Raw genomic sequence first — 20,815 nt, forward strand, 5'->3', positions numbered from 1 at the left:
TTTGTTGTGAAAATCAACAAGATTTTAAGATTTATATGGAAACAACAAGGTCTTGGACAAGCCAAAGCAATCTTAAACAAAAACAAAGCAGGAGGGCCTTACACTATGGGATAACAAGACTTGTTTTATTATGCTACAATGATCAAGACAGTGCGGTAGTTGGCTGATGGTTGTCAGATAGACCAGAGGGAAGAGTGACAACAGCAGCATGGCCACATAAGACATCTTTTGCTCATATTCCCCTCTCAACATGAATGGGGCATCCATTTACACACCAAAGTGGCTTTGTAGGAGCTGTGGGTTCCAAGTAGGAGACTGGAAAGTCCTGGTACAGACTCATAATGCAGAGAGCCACTTTAAGACAGGCCTGCACCCAGGCTGCTGACTTGCTTGCTGTAGCCCCAGCTATAGACCCAAAACAGCTTTGTACTCCTAAAGACTTGACCACAGCCTCATTTAGCATTGGCTCTGTCTCCAGAACTATACACTAAGGGAAAACTTAGTATTTGAACTGTATTAAAGATCAAAGAGACCTAAAAGACATACACAAAACATTCCATGCAACAACAGAAGAATACACATTCTTCAGAATAGAGCACATGACAGGTCACAAAACAAGTCTTAGCAAATTCAAGAAGATTGAAATCATATCAACTGTCTTTCCCAACCACAATGGTATGAAATTAGAAACCAATTTCAGGAAGATAACTGTAAAATGTACAAATATGTAGAAATTACACAAAATATTTTGGCTATAAAACTCAGAAGAAAATGGTGATGTATGTCTTCATGACCTCGGATTAGGCAAGTTTCTTAGACATCACACCTAAAGCACAAGCTGGTTAACCAATAAAATAATAGACTGGACTTCATCAGAATTTTAAAATTTTGTGCATTAAAAGGTACTATCAAGAAAGTGTAAAGGCACCTGACCAGGCAATGGCACAGTGGATCAAGTATCAGACTGGGACTCAGAGGACCCAGGTTTGAGACCCCGAGGTTGCCAGCTTGAACGCAGGCTCAAATGGTTTGAACAAGGCTCACCAGCTTGAGCCTAAGGTCGCTGGCTTGAGCAAGGGGTCACTCGGTCTGCTGTAGCAGACCTGGTCAAGGCACATATGAGAAAGTAATCAATGAACAGCACTAAGGTGCTGCAATGAAGAATTGATACTTCTCGTCTCTCTCCTTTCCTGTCTGTCTGTCCCTATCTGTCCCCCCCCGCTCTCTGTCACACACACAAAAAGAAAGTGTAAGGGCATCCCCGTATTTTCAAATCATATATCTGATATACGATTTTTATTCAGAACACATAAAAATGTCTTAAACACAACAAAAAGAACAAACATTTCAATAGGAAATGAGTAAAGGACTCTCAAATAGGCAGTTCTCCAAAAAAGATCCACAATGGCCAACAAGCATGAAAAAATGCTCAACATCACAGTCACTAGGGAAATGAAAATCAAAGCAATGAGATACCACTTCAGGCCCACTTAGCATGGCTGTAATTTAAAAAACTGAAAAATAACAGGTGTTAGCCAAGGAGGTAGGAAAAAATGGAACCCTTATACATTGCTGATAGGTATGTAAAATGATGCACACTTTGGAAAGCAGTCTGTCAGTTCTTCAATAAGTTAAATAGAGAATTAAAATAAAACCTTGCTATTCCTAGGTATGTACCCCACAAAACTGAAACACAGGTGTTGATAGCACTATTCACAACAGCCAAAAGTGGAAACCACCCAAATGTCCATCAACTGATGAATAACAAAATGTGGTGATTCCCTACAATGGAATACTACTCAGCCATAGAAAGATGAAGTACTTTGGCCCTGGCCAGTTGGCTCAGTGGTAGAGCATCAGCCCAGCATGTGGATGTCCTGGGTTTGATTCCTGGTCAGGGCACACAGAAGTGCCCATTTGCTTCTCCACCCTTTCCCCCCCCCCTTCAGCCATGGTTTGAATGGAGCGAGTTGGCCATGGGTGCTGAGGATGGCTCCATGGCCTCCACCTCAGGCACTAAGAAAAACTTAGTTGCTGAGCAACGGAGCATCGCCCCCTAGTGGGCTTGCCTGGTGAATTCCGGTGGGGCGCATACAGGAGTCTGTCTCTGCTTCCCCTCCTCTGAGTAAAAATAAAACAAAAAGATGAAGTAATGATACATGTTGCATAATGTTAAAATCATTCATTGTTAAGTGAAAGAAGTCAGACTGTATAATTCCATTTATGTATATGAACTAGTCAGAATAGGCAAACTCAGAAACAAGAGAGATGAGTGGTCACCAGGGGGCGGAGAGGGGGAGAGGAATGAGGAGTGATCACTTAATGGGTGTGGAGTTCCCATTTGGTGTGCTGAAAAAGTTCTGGAACTAGATCCTGGTGATGGCTGTGCAACACTGTAAATGGACTAAATGCCACTGAACCGTAAACTTTAAAATGCTTAAATTGATAAAGATCAGGGGTCCCCAAACTATGGCCCACGGGCCACATGCAGCCCCCTGAGGCCATTTATCCGCCCCCGTTGCACTTCCGGAAGGGGCACCTCTTTCATTGGTGGTCAATGAAAGGAGCACATTGACCATCTCATTAGCCAAAAGCAGGCCCATAGTTCCCATTGAAATATTGGTCAGTTTCTTGATTTAAATTTACTTGTTTTTTATTTTAAATATTGTATTTGTTCCTGTTTTGTTTTTTTACTTTAAAATAAGATATGTGCAGTGTGCATAGGGATTTGTTCATAGTTTTTTTATAGTCCGGCCCTCCAACGGTCTGAGGGACAGTGAACTGGCCCCCTGTGTAAAAAGTTTGGGGACCCCTGGATAAAGATGATGCTATGTGTATTTACAAGAAGTAGTAAAATGTAAAACAGAGTCATCTTAACAAAAACTAGCTTTAAAAAGTGCTTTGGGGCCTGGGTGGTGTCTGAAGCAAAACTCGCTGGGCAGCTGCTCGGGTCAGAGTCCGGGCTGGTGCACACCACCCAAAAAACTTAATTTAAAAAAAAGTGCTTTAGAAAACCTAATACAAAAAAAAATACAAAATATGAAACATCTAAGGAAATCAAAGTTAAAGCTATTAGTGACAGAATAAGAAAAAAAAAGGCTGAGAAAAAACTGAATGCTCATTAACGTCAAGGAAAAATCTGAGATCTAGGCGAAAAGGGCTGATAAGGGCAGGGGGTTTTAAGAAGTGTATTGAATAGATCTCAGCAAGACTCAATTACTGACAGGGGCAGGGGGTTTTAAGAAGTGTAGATCCCAGGAAGACTCAATTACTGTCTAACCCAGGAGTCCCCAAACTTTTTACACAGGGGGCCAGTTCACTGTCCCTCAGACCGTTGGAGGGCCGGACTATAAAAAAAACTATGAACAAATCCCTATGCACACTGCACATATCTTATTTTAAGGTAAAAAAAAAAAAACGGGAACAAATACAATATTTAAAATAAAGAACAGTAAATTTAAGTCAACAAACTGACCAGTATTTCAATGGGAACTATGCTCCTCTCACTGACCACCAATGAAAGAGGTGCCCCTTCTGGAAGTGCGGCGGGGGTCGGATAAATGGCCTCAGGGGGCCGCATGCAGCCTGCAGGCCGTAGTTTGGGGACCCCTGGTCTAACCCCTAGAAACCTAAGTCATAAGCCAAGAATCAAGCTCTTTCCTTTAGCTCATTTCCAAACACAAGGGAAATAGCTCTCTGAAGTCCGGAAGGGCAGAAAATCAGAAGAATTCCACTCTAGCTTCCCGTTCAGTTCAACACTGATTTTCCCTCCTCTATCTAGCTTTCTGTGTTTATAAAGGCTCTAAGTGGCAGAGGTCTCTTACTTACTTCTGTGCAATGCGGTAAATGCCCAGCAGAGGGAGATATTAAGTTATTGTAGATTGTGCAACTTGGAATTCTAAACATGACTAAGATCTTTGTACATAGAGCATCTTAAAAACTGGGTCGTTATTGAAATAAGCCTAAGTTTCACAATTCTCATCTGTTATTTAAAATGTTAATACATTTTTTAAAAAATCATTCATTTAAAATGTAGAAGTTTCCAAATTATATTTAAAATAAAAATTGTATATTTTATTATATTTATTATATTTTAAAATACAATTGTATTATAATTTGTATATATATTTTATATCTGGCTGTATCTTCAATTTATAATAGAAAAAGTTAACTAAATTTTTTGTTAGAAATCTAGTGCTTTACTTGCATGAATATAGCCACTATACCTATATTACATATATTATTTTTGGTAGAAAAATATGCAAATGCCTCTAAAATTGCTCAAAAGCTTTTAAAAGAAAAATATTAAGTGACTTACCCACATACAATTTCAAAACCTACATCCGCCTGACCAGGCAGTGGCGCAGTGAATAGAGCATCGGACTGTGATGCGAAGGACCCAGGTTCGAGACCCCAAGGTTGCCAGCTTGAGTGCAGAATCAACTGGTCTGAGCAAAAGCTCACCAGCTTGGACCCAAGGTCGCTGGCTTGTGTAAGGGGTTACTCAGTCTGCTGAAGGCCCACGGTCAAGGCACATATGAGAAAGCAATCAATGAACAACTAAAGCGCCACAACAAAAAACTGATTGATGCTTTTCATCTCTCTCCGTCCCTGTCTGTCTGTCCCTATCTGTCCCTCTCTCTGATTCTCTGTCTCTGAAAAAAAAACCAGACCTACTTCCACTTACCTATATTGTAGAAATTATCGTTTATCAATTTTCCTTGCTGACTCTAAACTATCTCAAATAAATATATAAATCTGATATTTACCTATAAAAAATTTCACATTTTTTTATTTATTCATTTTTAGAGAGAAAGAGAGAGAGAGAAGGGGAGGAGCAAGAAGCATCAACTCCCATATGTGCCTTGACCAAGCCAACCCAGGGTTTCGAACTGGAGACCTCAGTGATCTAGGTCGATGCTTTATCCACTGCACCATGACACGTCAGGCAATAATTCTTAAAAGTACTTGATAGCTGCACAATTATACTATACAATTCTCTTTGTATATTTACAATTTCCTAGTTTGGAAGATGAGAAGGTATAAGTTAGAAGAGAAGCAAATAATTTTATGACTATAATTTTTCTAAAATTATATAAAAGATAATCAGCGAGCAAACACAAGATCTTTAAAATTACTCATCTTACCCTTTCCCAAAACAGTCCTTACAAGTTTTACTTAACAGCTTTAGTGATACAATAACATAAAATTCATCCACTTAAAATGCAATAAAATTCAGTGGTTTTTATTATACTTTAGAACACTTTTACTATCTTAAAAAGAAACCTTCTATTCATTAGAAGTCACTCCATCCCATTCTGTTGGGGCTGCTATAACAGAATATCATAGACTGGGTAACACATAAAAGGAAATTGCTCACAGTTCTGGAAGCTGAATATACTTGAGGTAGGAAAAACTTTTATATATACTTTTCCCGTTTTGACTTTCCATTTTTTAATTTTTTGAAAGACTTAATTTATTCATTTTAGAGAGGGAGGGAGAGAAAAGAGAGAGAAGGGAGAAGAGTGGGAAGCATCAACTCCCATATGTGCCTTGACCAGACAAGCCCAGGGTTTCGAACTGGCGACCTCAGCATTCCAGGTCTATGCATTATCCACTGCGCCACCACAGGTCAGGCTCTTTTTTGACTTTTCAATGAAATTTCATAGATGTTTCTATTATTTTATATGCCAAACATTTGAAAAATAGACATTAAAATCTAAATTTTACGAATAAGAGAATCAAAAGGCAAAGTACTTAAGTGACTTCCAAGACCATAAAATTCATTAACAAACCAAGAACCAGAAGCAATGGAAGGACTCCATGACATCAAGCTTTCCACTCTGTATACCAAATCTCGTTAAACTAACATTCTTCCTGGTAAGCTGAAAAAATTTGTTCTCCTGTGACATACTTAAAAGGACACTTCGATTCACATGTACTATTGTGAGCCTTGGGAAGATATCCTTTTCTGATATAAAAATCAATGCTTTATTGCATTGATGCCTGACTGGCGGTGGAGCAGTGGATAGAGCATTGTACTCGGATGCTAACGACCCGGGTTCAAAACCGTGAGGACACCAGCTTGAGCGTGTGTGAGATCATCAACACGATCAATGGTAGCTGGCTTGAGCCCAAAGGTTGCTGCCTTGAGCCCAAGGTTGTTGGCTTGAGCAAGGGGTCACTGGCTCAGCTGGAGCCCCCAGTCAAGGCATATATGAGAAAGCAATCAATGAACAACTAAAGTGATGCAATTACAAGTTGGTGCTTCTCATTTCTGTCTCTTCCTGTCTCTCTCTCTCTTAAAAAACTGAAATTAAAAAAAATAAAGCATTGATAATTCGGGTCAACAATATATTCTGTTACTATTGCCAACAGTCTTAGACCACATTGCTATAACAAAAATGTCACAGGCTGGGTGGCTTACAAAACAGAAACTTCTCAGAATTCTGGAGACTGGAAGTCCAAGATCAGGGTGCCAGCATGTCAGGTTCTGGTGAAAGCCTTTTTCTCAGCCTGTAGACAGATGCCTTCTTGCTGTATCCTCACATGGTAAAAATATTTTATCTTTCTTGTCTCTTCTTATGATGACACTAATCCCATTCATGAGGGCTCTATCTTCACAGCTTAGTTACCTCCCAAAGTCCTTACCTCCACAAATCATCACATTGGGAGTTACAGTTTTAAAACATGAATTTGGGCCCTGGCCAGTTGGCTCAGTGGTAGAGCGTCAGCCTGGCGTGCAGAAGTACCGGGTTCGATTCCCGGCCAGGGCACACAGGAGAAGCACCCATCTGCTTCTCCACCCCTCCCCCTCTCCTTCTTCTCTGTCTCTCTCTTCCCCTCCCGCAGCGAGGCTCCATCGGAGCAAAGATGGCCCAGGCGCTGGGGATGGCTCCTTGGCCTCTGCCCCAGGCGCTAGAATGGCTCTGGTCGCAGCAGAGCAACGCCCCGGAGGGGCAGAGCATTGCCCCCTGGTGGCCAGAGCGTCGCCCCCTGGTGAGCGTGCCGGGTGGATCCCGGTCGGGCGCATGCGGGAGTCTGTCTGACTGTCTCTCCCAGTTTCTAGCTTTGGAAAAAATAAATAAATAAATAAATAATTTAAAACATGAATTTGGGGGGAGACAAATATTCAGTCCATAGCACCCATATTTATAAATAGAATTTTCACATGACTCTCTATAGTTAAAAACCTAAAAATTTAACGCAGTGAAAAGCAGTATCAATTGAAAAGAAACCTTAACATAATACAAATTTTAGAACTGTTTTTTCTTTCTAGCAAACCATTTTGTGATATAAAAGGTAAAGAGAATTTCTACTATGCTAATAAAAGTTATGTGAGGCACCAGACTTATCTACTTTTCTTGCCAGATCACCCCAAAGACAATGAGGAAAAATAAGTGATAATAAAAAGGAAATGTTAGAAATCTAGCATGGCTGGTTGGCTCAGTGGTAGAGTGTCGGCCCAGCATGTAGAAGTCCCCAGTTAGATTCCTGGTCAGGGCACACAGGAGAAGCATCCATCTGCTTCTCTACCCTTCCCCCTCTCCTTTCTCTCTCTCTTCCCCTCTCGCAGCCAAGGCTCCAGTGGAGCAAAGTTGTGTGGGACGCTGAGGACGGCTCCATGGCCTCCGCCTCAGACACTAGAATGGCTCTGGTTGCAATGGAGCAACACCCCAGATGGGCAGAGCATCGCCCCCAGTGGGCATGCTGGGTGGATCCCAGTTGGGCGCATGTGGGAGTCTGTCCCTCTGCCTCCTTGCTTCTCACTTCAGAAAAATTTAAAAAAAAGTTAGAAATCTAATAACTTTAGCATTGAACATTAAGTCAATATTTACAACATCAAGAATTTTACACAAACACTAGGTAAAGAAAGTATTCATTTGTATAAGTGGGATAATACACAAAATTTTCTATTTTTTTAGACATCTTTTCCATCAAAGCAAAACAGCTATTATATTATTCTTGTTTTACTTTGCCATGAAGATTCTTCAAAATAGAGTTTTCAAATAACTAAATTTGGTTTATTTGTATAGCCATATATCTAATCTTAATTGAACTAAAACATTTATCAAGAAGAAAAAATTAGGACATATAGTACCAAGGAATAAATATTGAACAAAAAAATGACAAACCTAAAGGAATTTTTTTTTCTTCTGGAATATAAACAAGTTTAGAAAATTTTCTTCAATAATCTGAAGATTGTTAGAGGTTAAATAATCAAATCCCTTCTCATAATTTCAAGTTCTACATGATCTTAAAGAATCAAATACGTATCATGTTCTGAAAAACAATATGGAAAGTTATTTTGAATACAAACTTAGAAACAAAAGAGAACTCTCTATATGTGGTTATCCGTTGGAGAAGCCGATCATTTACTTCAAAGCAGCTAAAGCTACTCCCCCCACCCCACCCCAGTATACAGGCAACATTTTCTTCACTTGTTTTCCAGCACATCAATCCCTGACTCTTCTTCCAGCTCACTGGAGGGGTCTTCCTCAGTCTTTTGCCAGTTCTTCCCCTTCTCTGCTTTTTAACATTGGCACACCCCAGGGCTCAGGCCTTTATCACCTTCTCGTTGCCAGCTGTACTAAAGTGATCTCATCCAAAGAATGGCTATTCACTAATAACTCTGAAGTGAATTCTGCCACTCCAAACTAGCACCTTGAAAGTTTTTTTTTTGGGGGGGGGGGACAGAGACAGAGAGTCAGAGAAGGACAGGCAGGCAGGCAGGGAGAGAGACGAGAAGCATCAATTCCTCATTGCAGCACCTTAGTTGCTCATTGATTGCTTTTTCATATGTGCCTTGACTGGGGGGCTACAGTAAACCAAGTGACCCCTTGCTCAAGCCAGTGACCTTGAGCTCAAGCTGGTGAAACTAGTTCAAACCAGATGAGCCTGCGCTCAAGCCGGCGAACTAGGGGTATCAAACCTGGGTCCTTGTGTCCCAGTCCGACACTCTGTCCACTGCGCCACTGCCTGGTCAGGCACACCTTGAAATCTTGACTTAGATATTCAACTGACTACTCAGCATCTCCAACCTAACATAGCCAGCAGAACTCCCGATTCCACACTCCTCCACATCTGCTTCTTCTAGTACGCCTCCTCTGTGTATCTCAGAATTCACCCAGTTGCTCAAACACCTAGGAGGCATCCTTTACCCATCTCTTTCCCTCTCCTTACACACAACTGACCAGCAGATCCTACCTTCTCTACCTCTAAAGTAGAGCCTGAATCTAATACCTAACCACCTCCTCCTCCTCCTCAACCACACTAATTGAAGACTCTTATCTGGAACACTGAAATGACTCAACTGGTCTCTCTGCTTTCAGCCTAAATCCTCTTCAGTCTAACCCTCACACTGCAGCTCCACAGAGCTAAGTCAAACTACATCACTCCTCTGCTCTCAGTCCTTCCAATGACTTCCCATTACATATCGACTCCAGGTTATAAGGACCTTTGTGCACTACTTTCTGGTTTTCTCGTTTCACTTCCTATCATTTTTACCCCATAATCACTTTGTTTTAATCTTACTGGCCTCTCTGCTATTCTTTAAACAGGCCAAGTGAGTTAATATTTTTAAGCCTTTCCACTTTCCTTTCCCTCTGCCCGGAATGCCCTTTCCCCAAACACTCATGTGCCGCACACACTTTTTTGTGTGTGTGACAGAGACAGAAAGGAAAAGATAGGGACTGACAGCTAGACACACAGAGATGAGAAATATCAATTCTTCGTTGTGGTACCTTAATTGTTCATGGATTGCTTTCTCATATGTGCCTTGACCAGGGGCTCCAGCAGACAGTGACTCCTTGCTCAAGCCAGCGACTTTGGGCTCAACCTTGTGAGCTCAGGCTTTTGAACCTGGGTCCTCTGCGTCCCAGTCCGACACTCTATCCACCGTGCCACCGTCTGGTCAGGCCATACACCCTTATTTCATTCTGGACTCTGCATGTGTCACTTCCTCAAACAGGCCTTCTCTAACCACCTTATCTAAAACAGCATCTCCACCTAACATAGCCAGCAGAACTCCCGATTCCACACTCCTCCACATCTGTCTCTATTCCTTCCTTTTTTCCTTATAGCAGTAGTCTCCAACCCCCGGGCCGCGGACCGGTACCAGTCCGCAGAGAAAGAATAAATAACTTACATTATTTCCGTTTTATTTATATTTAAGTCTGAACGATGTTTTATTTTTTAAAAATGACCAGACCCCCTGTTACATCCGTCTGAGACCAACTCTTGATGCTTGTCTCGGTCACGTGATACATTTATCCGTCCCATCCTAAAGGCCGGTCTGTGAAAATATTTTCTGACATTAAACTGGTCCGTGGCCCAAAAAAGGTTGGGGACCACTGCTTTATAGCACCTGATTTTGCATATTTATTTATATGTTTATTGTCTTTCTTCTCCAATGGGATATATTAAATCCACAAAAGCCAGTAATCTGTACTGGTCACAACTGTAGAAGCAGCATACAGAAAACTACTTGGCCCATAGTAAGCTCAATAAACATGTATTGAATGCAGAAATTAAAGAATAACTGGGATTCTATTCTGAACATGATCCAGTAATATAGTTTAGGGTTTTATTTTGCTTTTAAAAGAAGAAAAAACCCTATAAAAATGTGCCCTAAGATAAAAAATTCAGCTTGATTTCTTTCAAATGGTAGAATTTTATTAAAAGAGGGAGAGTTGTTTAGTACTAAAGCAAAATTTTACAGTAAGTTTCCAGCAAGATATTCTAGTGATTATAAAATTCTTAAAAAGCTTTAGTTATCCCTGAAAATAAAGTTGCAGTTAGAGCCTAAATACTTAAAAATAGGGTACATACATACATACACACAAAATAGAGCACTTTCATGAAATTAAACCAGTAATAAATAGGAATATCTTGATTATACCATAATTCATTCTTTTTCCTTCTCTCATCAAATTGCTGTCAGTGAAGGCCAATAAATCAACCAACTACTTGTTAATTCGGCATCAGTACTATTGTTTAGTCAGAAAAATGGCCATATCCGTAGAAGTTTCAGAGACACAGCAGAGTATTTTGTATAAGTATGTCTGTGGCTTAACTACCACTGTACATCACTGGCTGCCTCCCATCAAGACAGCTTATACTCCATAAGAATATGAAAAATCCCACCACATAATGGATATATCTCTTTATATACATAGTTTGGTGAAAGGCACAGCCTGATGATTAAATCATTTTCATCAGTGCATTAAAGAATCTGATCCTGAAACTCAAAGTCACATCGAAGCTCTCTGACCATGATCAAATACTGGTGCTACAAGCACTCCTTGGGGACGGCAGTCTGTTGGTGAAGAAAATATGGAAACTTAAGGTGAGCCACTTGGCTTCTCTGGTGACAAAGAAGGAATTTAGTCCAGGTATGTTGGTTTGTTTCTGTCAGCATTCGTTTCATGTTGGTCATGTGGCTTAGGCTGTCTGATCAGGGGACAGAAGAATGATGAATACTACTTTGTGTGAAAAGTTTCAAGCCTTGTAAGCCCTCTGAAAATAAATAGTCCAAATACCCATTCCATTTCTTTCCCTGTAGGCACAAAAAGGGGGAGATTACTTATTGCGTATTTACTGTGCTTATTCTCTACCTAGCGTCCTGCGCACATACCAGGAGTCAGCTCAGAGGAGAGACCGGTTCATAGCCGGAAGTTAGTCACTAAGTAACAGATCAGAAAAGTGCCCAAAGTGTAGGGGCTAAACATTCCTTTTATTATATTGGCAAATATTTAGCTGTTCAGCTAAGTACTATGAAACGGAAATCGGTCGTCACTCCCATCCTCTAGAAATTTAGCATCTGAAATAGCTAACACAGGAGCAGACATTATATTACTGCTTATATTAAATATCTACCGTATTTTTCGCTCCATAAGATGCACCTGACCATAAGACACAACTAGGGTTTTAAGGAGGAAAATAAGAAAAAAATATTCTGAACCAAATGGTGAATTAAATATTTAATAAAATACCGTATTTTTCGCTCCATAAGACGCATGGATATTTTCTCTTCCACTTTTGGGGGAAAGAAAGTGCGTCTAATGGAGCGAAAAATATGGTACACAGCGGAGTTTCTATAATAGTAAGACAACTGCATTTAGGTTTGTTAAATCAGCCTTACTATCTTATTATAATCACACTTTGAATCCATGCAACTGCACTCTAAAACGAAACGCGGGGTCACAGGAGCAGGAGTCAAGTTCCGAACAGTTCTATTTTGAAAGACCATAGAGCAGGGGTCTCAAACTCGCGGCCCGCCGAACAATTTTGTGCGGCCTGCAGACTAATCCACGAAGTTCAAAATATTTTGGATAAAATTAAGTAAGCCTAGGGGCCTACTTGTATTTTTCATTTCTCTAGCATCTTGCTAGATATTAGCTTAGTTAACAGCAGTTGTGATGCGAACTACAGTTTCTGGTCGTTTTGTGACACTGAGTAAACTGCATGTACGATTGTGCTTGTTGTACTGATTTTTTTTTTTGTTTTCAACTGCAGTGAGAAAAGTGTTGCGTAACAGTTGCCTTTTGTAGACCTAGTGCGGCCCGCCGAATGGCTGTGATCTCGCTCTGCGGCCCACATGCTGAGTTGAGTTTGAGACCCCTGCCATAGAGGGTATGTGCAATCAATTCACGTGAAAGTCACAGCAATGAATTCAGATGGCCAACACTTCACTTTGTGTAAAGGCAGCACACTTAATCCAGAAAAAAGGCAAGACAGAAATTCTTTAGATGAAGTGAAGCTGTCTGAAATCCCCGAACATGAGAAAAAAAAATGTATTTACCTGAATGTAGTTCGTGTTTACTGTCCTTTCTTTTGGCCATTCCTTTAAAGAAAAAAAATAATAATAATAAATAAATAAATAAAGAGGGGCCATATGTAGGCATGGAAATACTTAGTTCACAAAAATTACCAAAGAATTAAGATGGCTCTTCAGTGATTCATTTGCTACATTCTATTCCCACCATCACTCTTGGATTCCTTTTGAATAAAAACCCACTATATAACCTTCTATATTTCTTCTTAGAAGCACAAACAGAAGGAAAATAAAGTAAGTGCCATTTTGCTAATCTATGGCCTCATTTTTTTAAAATTCTGTGTTCAGTCACGGGAGTGGAAAAGGAAAGTATCACAGAGATGGCTTTTTCTGAGTACTATGGTTCCCGAATTCATCTTGAAGAATGAGAGGAAGTATGGCGAGGCAGTCTGTGCACACAGTAGATTCTACAGAACTCTGTAATTCTTTATGAGAACTCAGAGCTCAGTGATCTCACTTATTCTCTGGCCTTAAAACTACCAACTATTGTATTCTACTGAAAAGCCATCAATTGTAACAAACAATGTATTTCATACACGACTAAGAAAAAAACCTCTGCCCATTAAACTATATATAACATACCAACCAAACAAAACCAAACAAAAATGGGAAGCAATAAGCTATATATAACAATGCCTTCCAACACTTAGAATTTATTTTATAATGATCAAGAGTTACAGCTATAGGCAGATTTTAGTCATATATCATTTTTATAAACACGAAATGGTAAACATATACAAAATTAAGTGGTGAAGGTATTTCTAAATCTTCACATTCGGAATCCAACTCTTCTGAATCACTTTTATATGCAAGAGCTGTGGATAACTAGTTTTGTTCATACAATAGCACCCTCTGTGCCGGAGTGCTGAGGCTACATTTCTTAAAAGAACTAAAACTACTGGTGCCAGGGTCCCAGTTACACAAAGCTCCTGTTTCAAGAAAAGTCCATAACATGTTCCACCACTTCCCTCCCCTCCTCCTCCAAGTCATTTAGTTTTTGAGATTTAAAACTCCAGTATTCCCCCATCCCCCCACCCAGGCTGTTGACATCCATTCCACAAGGTCTGGTTTTGGCAATCTGCCTGTACACTCTCCAACATGGCAAATGACAACTGCGTCAAGATTGTTGCCTGGCTGACATCAAACGGAAGCAGCATCCTGATCTCTGAGAGGCTAAAAAAATGAAAACAGTGTGTTTTTGGAACTGATGACATACAGCTGATGCTGATGAATTCCGTATTTACTCCTCTAGTTCCACCCTCGCTCCTGAGCGCCAAGCCCCTATTTCAGACAGCCTCCTTACACTTCTTCTTGGATGTCTCAGAGGCCTCTCCAACTTAAGTAGGTCAAAACAGAACCTGATTCTCAGCATGCCTTCCCCCAAACCAATGACCTTGTCCACTCTTTCGTTAGTATTCCACTCCTCAACAAATGAAACCGCCATCAGCCTGGAGGCTCAATTCAAAAATCTCAGTCCTTTTCTTTTTTTTTTTTTTAGGAGGGGTGGGGTATAGATAGATAGCAGGGACAGACAAACAGGAAGGGAGAGATGAGAAGCATCAATTCTTCCTTGTGGCACCTTAGTTGTTCATCGATTGCTTTCTCATATGTGCCTTGACTGATGGGCTCCAGCTGAGCCAGTGACCCCTTGCTCAAGCCAGCGATCTTGGGCTCAAGCCAGCAACCTTGGGTTTCAAGCCAGCAACCTTTGGGTTCAAGCCAGCGACCTCTGGGCTTAACCCAGCGGCCTTTGGGCTCAAGACAAAGACCATGGGGTCATGTCTATGGTCTCACACTCAAGCCAGAGACCTCAGGGTTTCAAACCTAGGTCTTCAGCATCCCAGGCCAATGCTCTATCTACTGCACCACCACCTGGTCAGGCCCTTTCCTTTTTCTCTTTTTATTTTTTTAAAATAATTTTAATGGGTAACATTGATAAATCAGGGTACATATGTTCAGAGAAAACATCTCCAGGTTATTTTGACATTTGATTATGTTGCATACCCATCACCCAAAGTCAAATTGTCTTCCATCACTTTCTATCTGGTTTTCTTTGTGCCCCTCCCCTCCCCCCACCCTTTCCTCTCTCTCCTCCCCCACCTTTTCTTTTTCTTATTCCCACTTCTAACCAAGCTATCAAATGCTATCTGTTCTATCTCTGCAATACATCTCAACTCAGTGCACTTCTATTTCCACTGCCACCAATGAAAATCACTATTAGTATCTCTTGCCTACACTCCACCAATAGCCTCCTTGTTGGTGACTCTGCTACCACTCTGGCTCCTTTTATAACTCCATCCTCCATAAAAAAGTCAAAATGATCTCTATTAAATATCACCTCACACCACATTACAACCCAGTTTAAAAATCTTGCAATTGTTTTCCTCGGCATTCCTAACAGACCTGTAAGATAGGTGGCTCTTGGGTCTTTCCAAACTTATTTCATTCCACTTTCCTCTTGTTTCCTACACTCTAAGACAAACAGGCATTCCTTTTTACCTTGAACCCCCTGAGCCATTTTACTGTTCCCACTGCCCAGAACACCCTTCTTCCAGCTATTCCTAGGCTAACTTATTCTCATCTTTTAGAAATATCAGATCAAATGTCACCTCCTCAAAAATGCCTTCCTAAATACCCATCCCTGACATCCTTAAGAGACTCTCTCACTCCACCCTGTTTATGTCCTTCATAGCCTTTCTCAAAATTTAAAATAATTACATTGCCCTGGCTCAGTGGCTCAGTGGTAGAGTGTCAGTCTGGCATGTGGATGTCCCAAGTTCAATTCCCAGTCAGGGCACACAGGAGAAGTGACTATCTACTTTTCCATCCCTCCCCCCCCCCCCTTTTTTTTTCTCTCTCTCTCTCCTCTCATCCCACAGCTATGGCTCAACTGGTTCAAGCTAGTAGGCCCCGGCACTGAGGATGGCTCCATGGAGCCTCTGCCTAAGGCACTAAAAATAGCTCCAATACCAAGCAACGGCCTCAGAGGGGCAGAGTATCACTGCCTGGGTAGGGGGCTTGCTGGGTGGATCCTGGTAGGGGTGCATGCAGGAGTCTTTCTCTCTGTCTCCTCTATTTGCACTTATAAAAATAATTATGTCTACTTATTTCATTACTTGCTTATTGTTTGTGCTCATTACCATATAAACTCCATTTGGGCAGAGAACTTCTTAAACACTGTATTCCTAGTGCCAGAAGCACTAGGAATATTTGTTGAATGAATGAATATACAAAGAAACAACTAGCTATCAATTCAAAGGTAATTTCTGATAAGAAAATTTAGAGCTTCAGGATTACCTAAAACAGAGGTCTCAAACTCGTGGCCCACGGGCCACATGCGGCCCGCCGAACAATTTTGTGCGGCCCACAGACTAATCCACGAACTACAGTTTCTGGTCGTTTTGTGACACTGAAAAGTGTTGCGTAACAGTTGCCTTTTTAGACCTAGTGCGGCCCGCCGATCGGCTGTGATCTTGCTCTGCGGCCCACATGCTGAGTTGAGTTTGAGACCCCTGACCTAAAATGTAGGTGCTACAAATATTTAAAATATTTCAACTCGATAAAATAAACTAAGTTAATTGATACTGAGAACTGATTGGTCAAATTAATTTTACTGAAGTGTCTCTCAAAATCTGGCTAATCTGAAATATTTACAATGTGATAATCCAGTAAAACTGTCAGAATTAAATGATACTAACATGGTATGAGAAATTACTTTTTGACCACCTCAAAAGTAAGATACTTAGGTAGTAAGCCATTAGTTGGATAACCAGGGCTCAAAAGGTACCCTTTTAAGAGAAAGATTGGCACTGAAGCCTAATATTTTCAGAACCACGCAGAAACGTCATCAATTATAAAAATGGCAGCTTCAGTGTCTTCCAAAAGTGCTCTGTGCTACTAGAATTCACCCTTCCATAACCAATCTTCCCTAAACATTTTTTTAAAAATTTCTTTTAAAGAATGTATCTATTTCTGATCACTCAAAACAAGTTTACTTACCCATGTTTAAGTTGATAGTATTTACTACTTTATTTTTTGAGAGAAAGAGAAAGAGAGAGATGGACCGACAGGGACAGACAGCAAGGGAGAGAGATGAGAAGCATCAACTCATAGTTGTGGCACTTTAGTTGTTCATTGATTGCTTTCTCATATGTGCCTTGACTGGGGAGAGGGGGTCTCCAGCTGAGCCAGTGACCCCTTGCTTAAGCCATCAACCCTTGGGCTCAAGCTAGTGACCATAGGGTCTTGTCTATGATCCCATGCTCAAGCTGGATGAACCCACGCTCAAGCTGGAGACTTTGGGGTTTCAAACCTGGGTTCTCAGTGTCCCAGGCCATTGCTCTATCCATGCACCACTGCCTGGTCAGGCAATATTTACTACTTTAGAGACTGGGTCTTGTAACTAACACACACACACACACACACACACACACACAAGCACAGGCACAGGCATAGGCACAGACACAGACACAGAGAAGGAGAAAAAAAGAATTGATTTATGAAAATAAATTCTACTCTATGATTCATTGCATGTTTTTCCAAATAAGAATTGGATGCAACTGTGTTGACAAATGATGTTGGGACAACAGAACAGCCACATGAAAAAATAAAATTTACCTATATCACATCCTATACAAATATGAATTTGAAATGAATAAAAAAACCCTAAATATAAAAGCTAAAACTATAAAATTCTCACATAAAACACAGAAGTCTTCATGATCTTGGTTAGGCAATGAATTCTTAGCTGTAACATCAAAAAGCAGAAGTGATACACTAACAACCAATTATTCAAAAAGAAAATTAAGAAAACGGTATCATTTACAAGAGCTTTTAAAAGAATGAACTATTTAGGAACAAACTTAACAAAGGAGGTGAAAGATTTGTACACTGAAAACTATAAAATACTGACAAAAGAAATTAATGTATACAAACAAATGGAATGACATCTCATGTTCATAGATTAGAAAAACAGCATTGTTAAAATGATCACACTAGCCAAAGCAATGCACAGATTCAATGCAAGGTCCATCAAAATCCCAATGGCATTCTTTATAGAAATAGAAAACAAATCATAAGGCAGATGTAACCATAAAACACCCCAAATAGTCAAAGCAACTGTGAGCAAGGACAAAACTGGAAGGGATCATACTTCCTGATATGAAAATAGGTAACAGGCCCTGGCCAGTTGGCTCTCAATGGTCGAGCGTCAGCCTGGCATGTGAAAGACTCAGGTTCGATTCCCAGTTGGGGTACACAGGAGAAGTGACCATCTGCTTCTCCACTTCTCCTCCTGCCCTTCTCGCAGCCCCAGCTCGAATGGTTCAAGAAATTTGGCCTCAGGCGCTGAGGATGGCTCCATGGCCTTGCCTCAAGCACTGAAATAGCTTGGTTGCTGAGCAACAGAGCAGAGGCCCCAGATTGGCAGAGCATCACCCTGTAGGGGGTTTGCCAGGTGGATCCCAGTTGGGTCGCATGCAGGAGTCTGTTCCTCTGCCTCCCCGCCTCTCAAAGAAAGAAAGAAAGAAGGAAAGAAAGAAAGAAAATAGGTAACAAAGCCACAGTAATCGAAAGAGTATGGTACTGTTATAAAGACAAATACATAAACCCATGGAACAGAACAGAAAGCATGGAAATATACCCCTTCATAGATGGTCAACTGATTTTGACAAGGGTGCCAAGAACAGTTACAAAAGTATAGTCTAATAAAGGGGGCTGGGAAAACTGGGTACCCACATGCAAAAGAATGACGTTGAACCCCTACCTTATACCACTCCCAAAAATGGAATTCAAAAGGATTAAAGACTTAAATGTAAGACTTAAAACTGTAGAACTTCTAGAAGGAAACATAAAGGCTTCTGGACCTTGACCTTGGCAATTATTTCTTTGGACTCCAAAAGCATAGACAACAAAAGCAAAAATTGAAAAGTGAGCTACCATCAAAGTAAAAAGCTTCTGCATAGCAAAGGAACAAAATCAACTAGTAAAGAGGCAGCCATACTGAATGGGAGAAAGCATTTGCAAGCCATGTATCTGATAAAGGGCTAATACCCAGAATACACAAGGAACTCCTACAACTCAACAGCAACAAAAGCAAATATGATGAATAAAAAAATGGACAACCACTTCTCTACAGCCTTTTCTACCTGGCACCGCCTCTACCCAAGCAGAACTGAGCTAATAATCACGCCCCCACCTTGCTCACAACTGTACCTTTTCTCACTTGCCACACTGCAATGTAGTAACATTTACAAGTTTGTCACAAGTCCAAGCTCTTAGAGGGTAGAGAGTTAATTAACTTAGAATCCCCACAGCTTACCACCATGCCCATAATTTAGCTGGTTTTCAAAATGGAATGACTAATCATGTTTGGCAATTCAGAGACACACTTCATTTATGGCATTTTCGATTTCTACCATCACAGTATTCCTACATAAAATCTTAAAACCTTTTAGCTTATCCTTACCTTTAGCGAAAAGGAAATAGCATAACTCAATAGAGCAGGATGGTGGACTAAATTTAGACTGGTTTTATACTTAGCTACTCCAACTTTTTTAAAGACTTCGGGGTCAAAATATGATCCTTTCTGGAAGGGTTTGGATGTCCATAGGCAACCAACCATGGTTGTCAAATAATGATTATATTCTTGATAGGTCTTGTTGCTGAATATGAACTCTGATTTTGTCTGTTGAGAAAGAAGAAAAAAATGCCATCACTACCTACTGTCCCTTCTCTTCTTACTCCCAACAGATCAAATATATCTACACTCAATTTTCAAACAATCATGTCTTAACAGTTTTATCATCCATACCTTTAATACCAATTCATTTTTCTTTGCAGCTGTCAAATTATTACGGTATCTAAAAGAGTGAACAAATAGAATGAAATATTTAACAGTAAATGCCTCTGACATGCAAGCATAAACAAAAGTATACATTTTAAATATGCAGATGCAACTATCCAGCTGTCTAGGTTTTAAAAGGTTTTAAAACTTTTGTGGTGCATTTTCCTCAAGGAATAAAAACTTTAGAGGCTGAAATGTTGAGTTTTACATTTAAGGTGTACACTTGACTGCATGTAAATTATACTTCAGTAAAAAAAAAATAAAGGACAAGCTTTTAATGTTCTACTACTAAAAATTAATACAGATTCAAAGAAGTCAGTCACTAATACAAAACATTTTATTAGTGTGGAAAAAAGGTACAGAAGGATAAATGGGAAATTTAAAAATGTAATCTTTATTTTGTGCCTGAGAACTATTATCTAATTGGTTTTAAACACTCAAGTCATGCCAAGAGTCTATGCTTAAGGACGAAAAAGAGTAATTTCAGTCCGTAAGTGAAAGAAAATCAAAGGGGATCAGAAATAATACACAGTTTCATATAAATGGCAACAGATCCCCTAATCACCCAGAAACTGTTCTTTTCACCAGAAAAGCTACACAGACCTAAACCAGTGGTCAGCAAATGACTGTAATTTTTCTTTTAAGCCATGGCAATGAGAACTAACCATGCTGAATGCAGCAGCACCGCTACACAAAAAATCCTTAACTGTAATTTTTTTTAATCCATATGCCCCACAGTGACATTCAAAAAAACCCACCCAGTTAAAATAGCCTCATACTGGAAGGTCATTCCCAAAAGAAATCCATGTTTCCTGTTTCATAGGCCCTGGCCGAAAATGAATAATAATTTTATTGTTTAATATTTTATTGCATCATATATATTTATTGCAGTCTTTATAAATTATAATTTGTTGTACAGTTGAAAAATGAAGGTAAAATGGTAATGTACTAATTCCTAAGATGGTAGAAAGGCTTTGTACCTGTGCATAATGTAACAGAGCTGGTTCAGGATACTGGGGTCCAGACTGAGGAGCGCACGGTAGAAGAGCCCAAGAGGAAACAGCACCACTAACGGAAGGTTATAATCTAGGTATATGTCACACACCTTTTGGAGAGAATACAACACCAATATTTGT

General features: G+C 40.2%; 1 protein-coding gene across 5 annotated transcripts in view; it reads right to left on the reverse strand.

Annotated features, from left to right (window-relative positions):
• Positions 1-10,652: 10,652 nt before the first annotated feature.
• The window catches only part of CENPI (centromere protein I), a 61,750-nt gene continuing 51,587 nt past the window's right edge, over positions 10,653-20,815 (reverse strand). For all 5 annotated transcript variants that reach the window (XM_066357225.1, XM_066357224.1, XM_066357221.1 and 2 more), the window contains 5 exons: positions 20,660-20,784; positions 19,647-19,695; positions 19,302-19,520; positions 12,803-12,844; positions 10,653-11,557 (listed from right to left, as the gene is read on the reverse strand). In XM_066357225.1, coding sequence (XP_066213322.1) covers positions 11,456-11,557; positions 12,803-12,844; positions 19,302-19,520; positions 19,647-19,695; positions 20,660-20,784 — 537 coding nt within the window. In that variant the 3' untranslated portion in view covers positions 10,653-11,455. The remainder of the gene's footprint in view (positions 11,558-12,802; positions 12,845-19,301; positions 19,521-19,646; positions 19,696-20,659; positions 20,785-20,815) is intronic.

The sequence above is a fragment of the Saccopteryx leptura genome, chromosome X (genome assembly GCF_036850995.1).
Source record: "Saccopteryx leptura isolate mSacLep1 chromosome X, mSacLep1_pri_phased_curated, whole genome shotgun sequence".
Taxonomy (NCBI): Eukaryota; Metazoa; Chordata; class Mammalia; order Chiroptera; family Emballonuridae; genus Saccopteryx; species Saccopteryx leptura.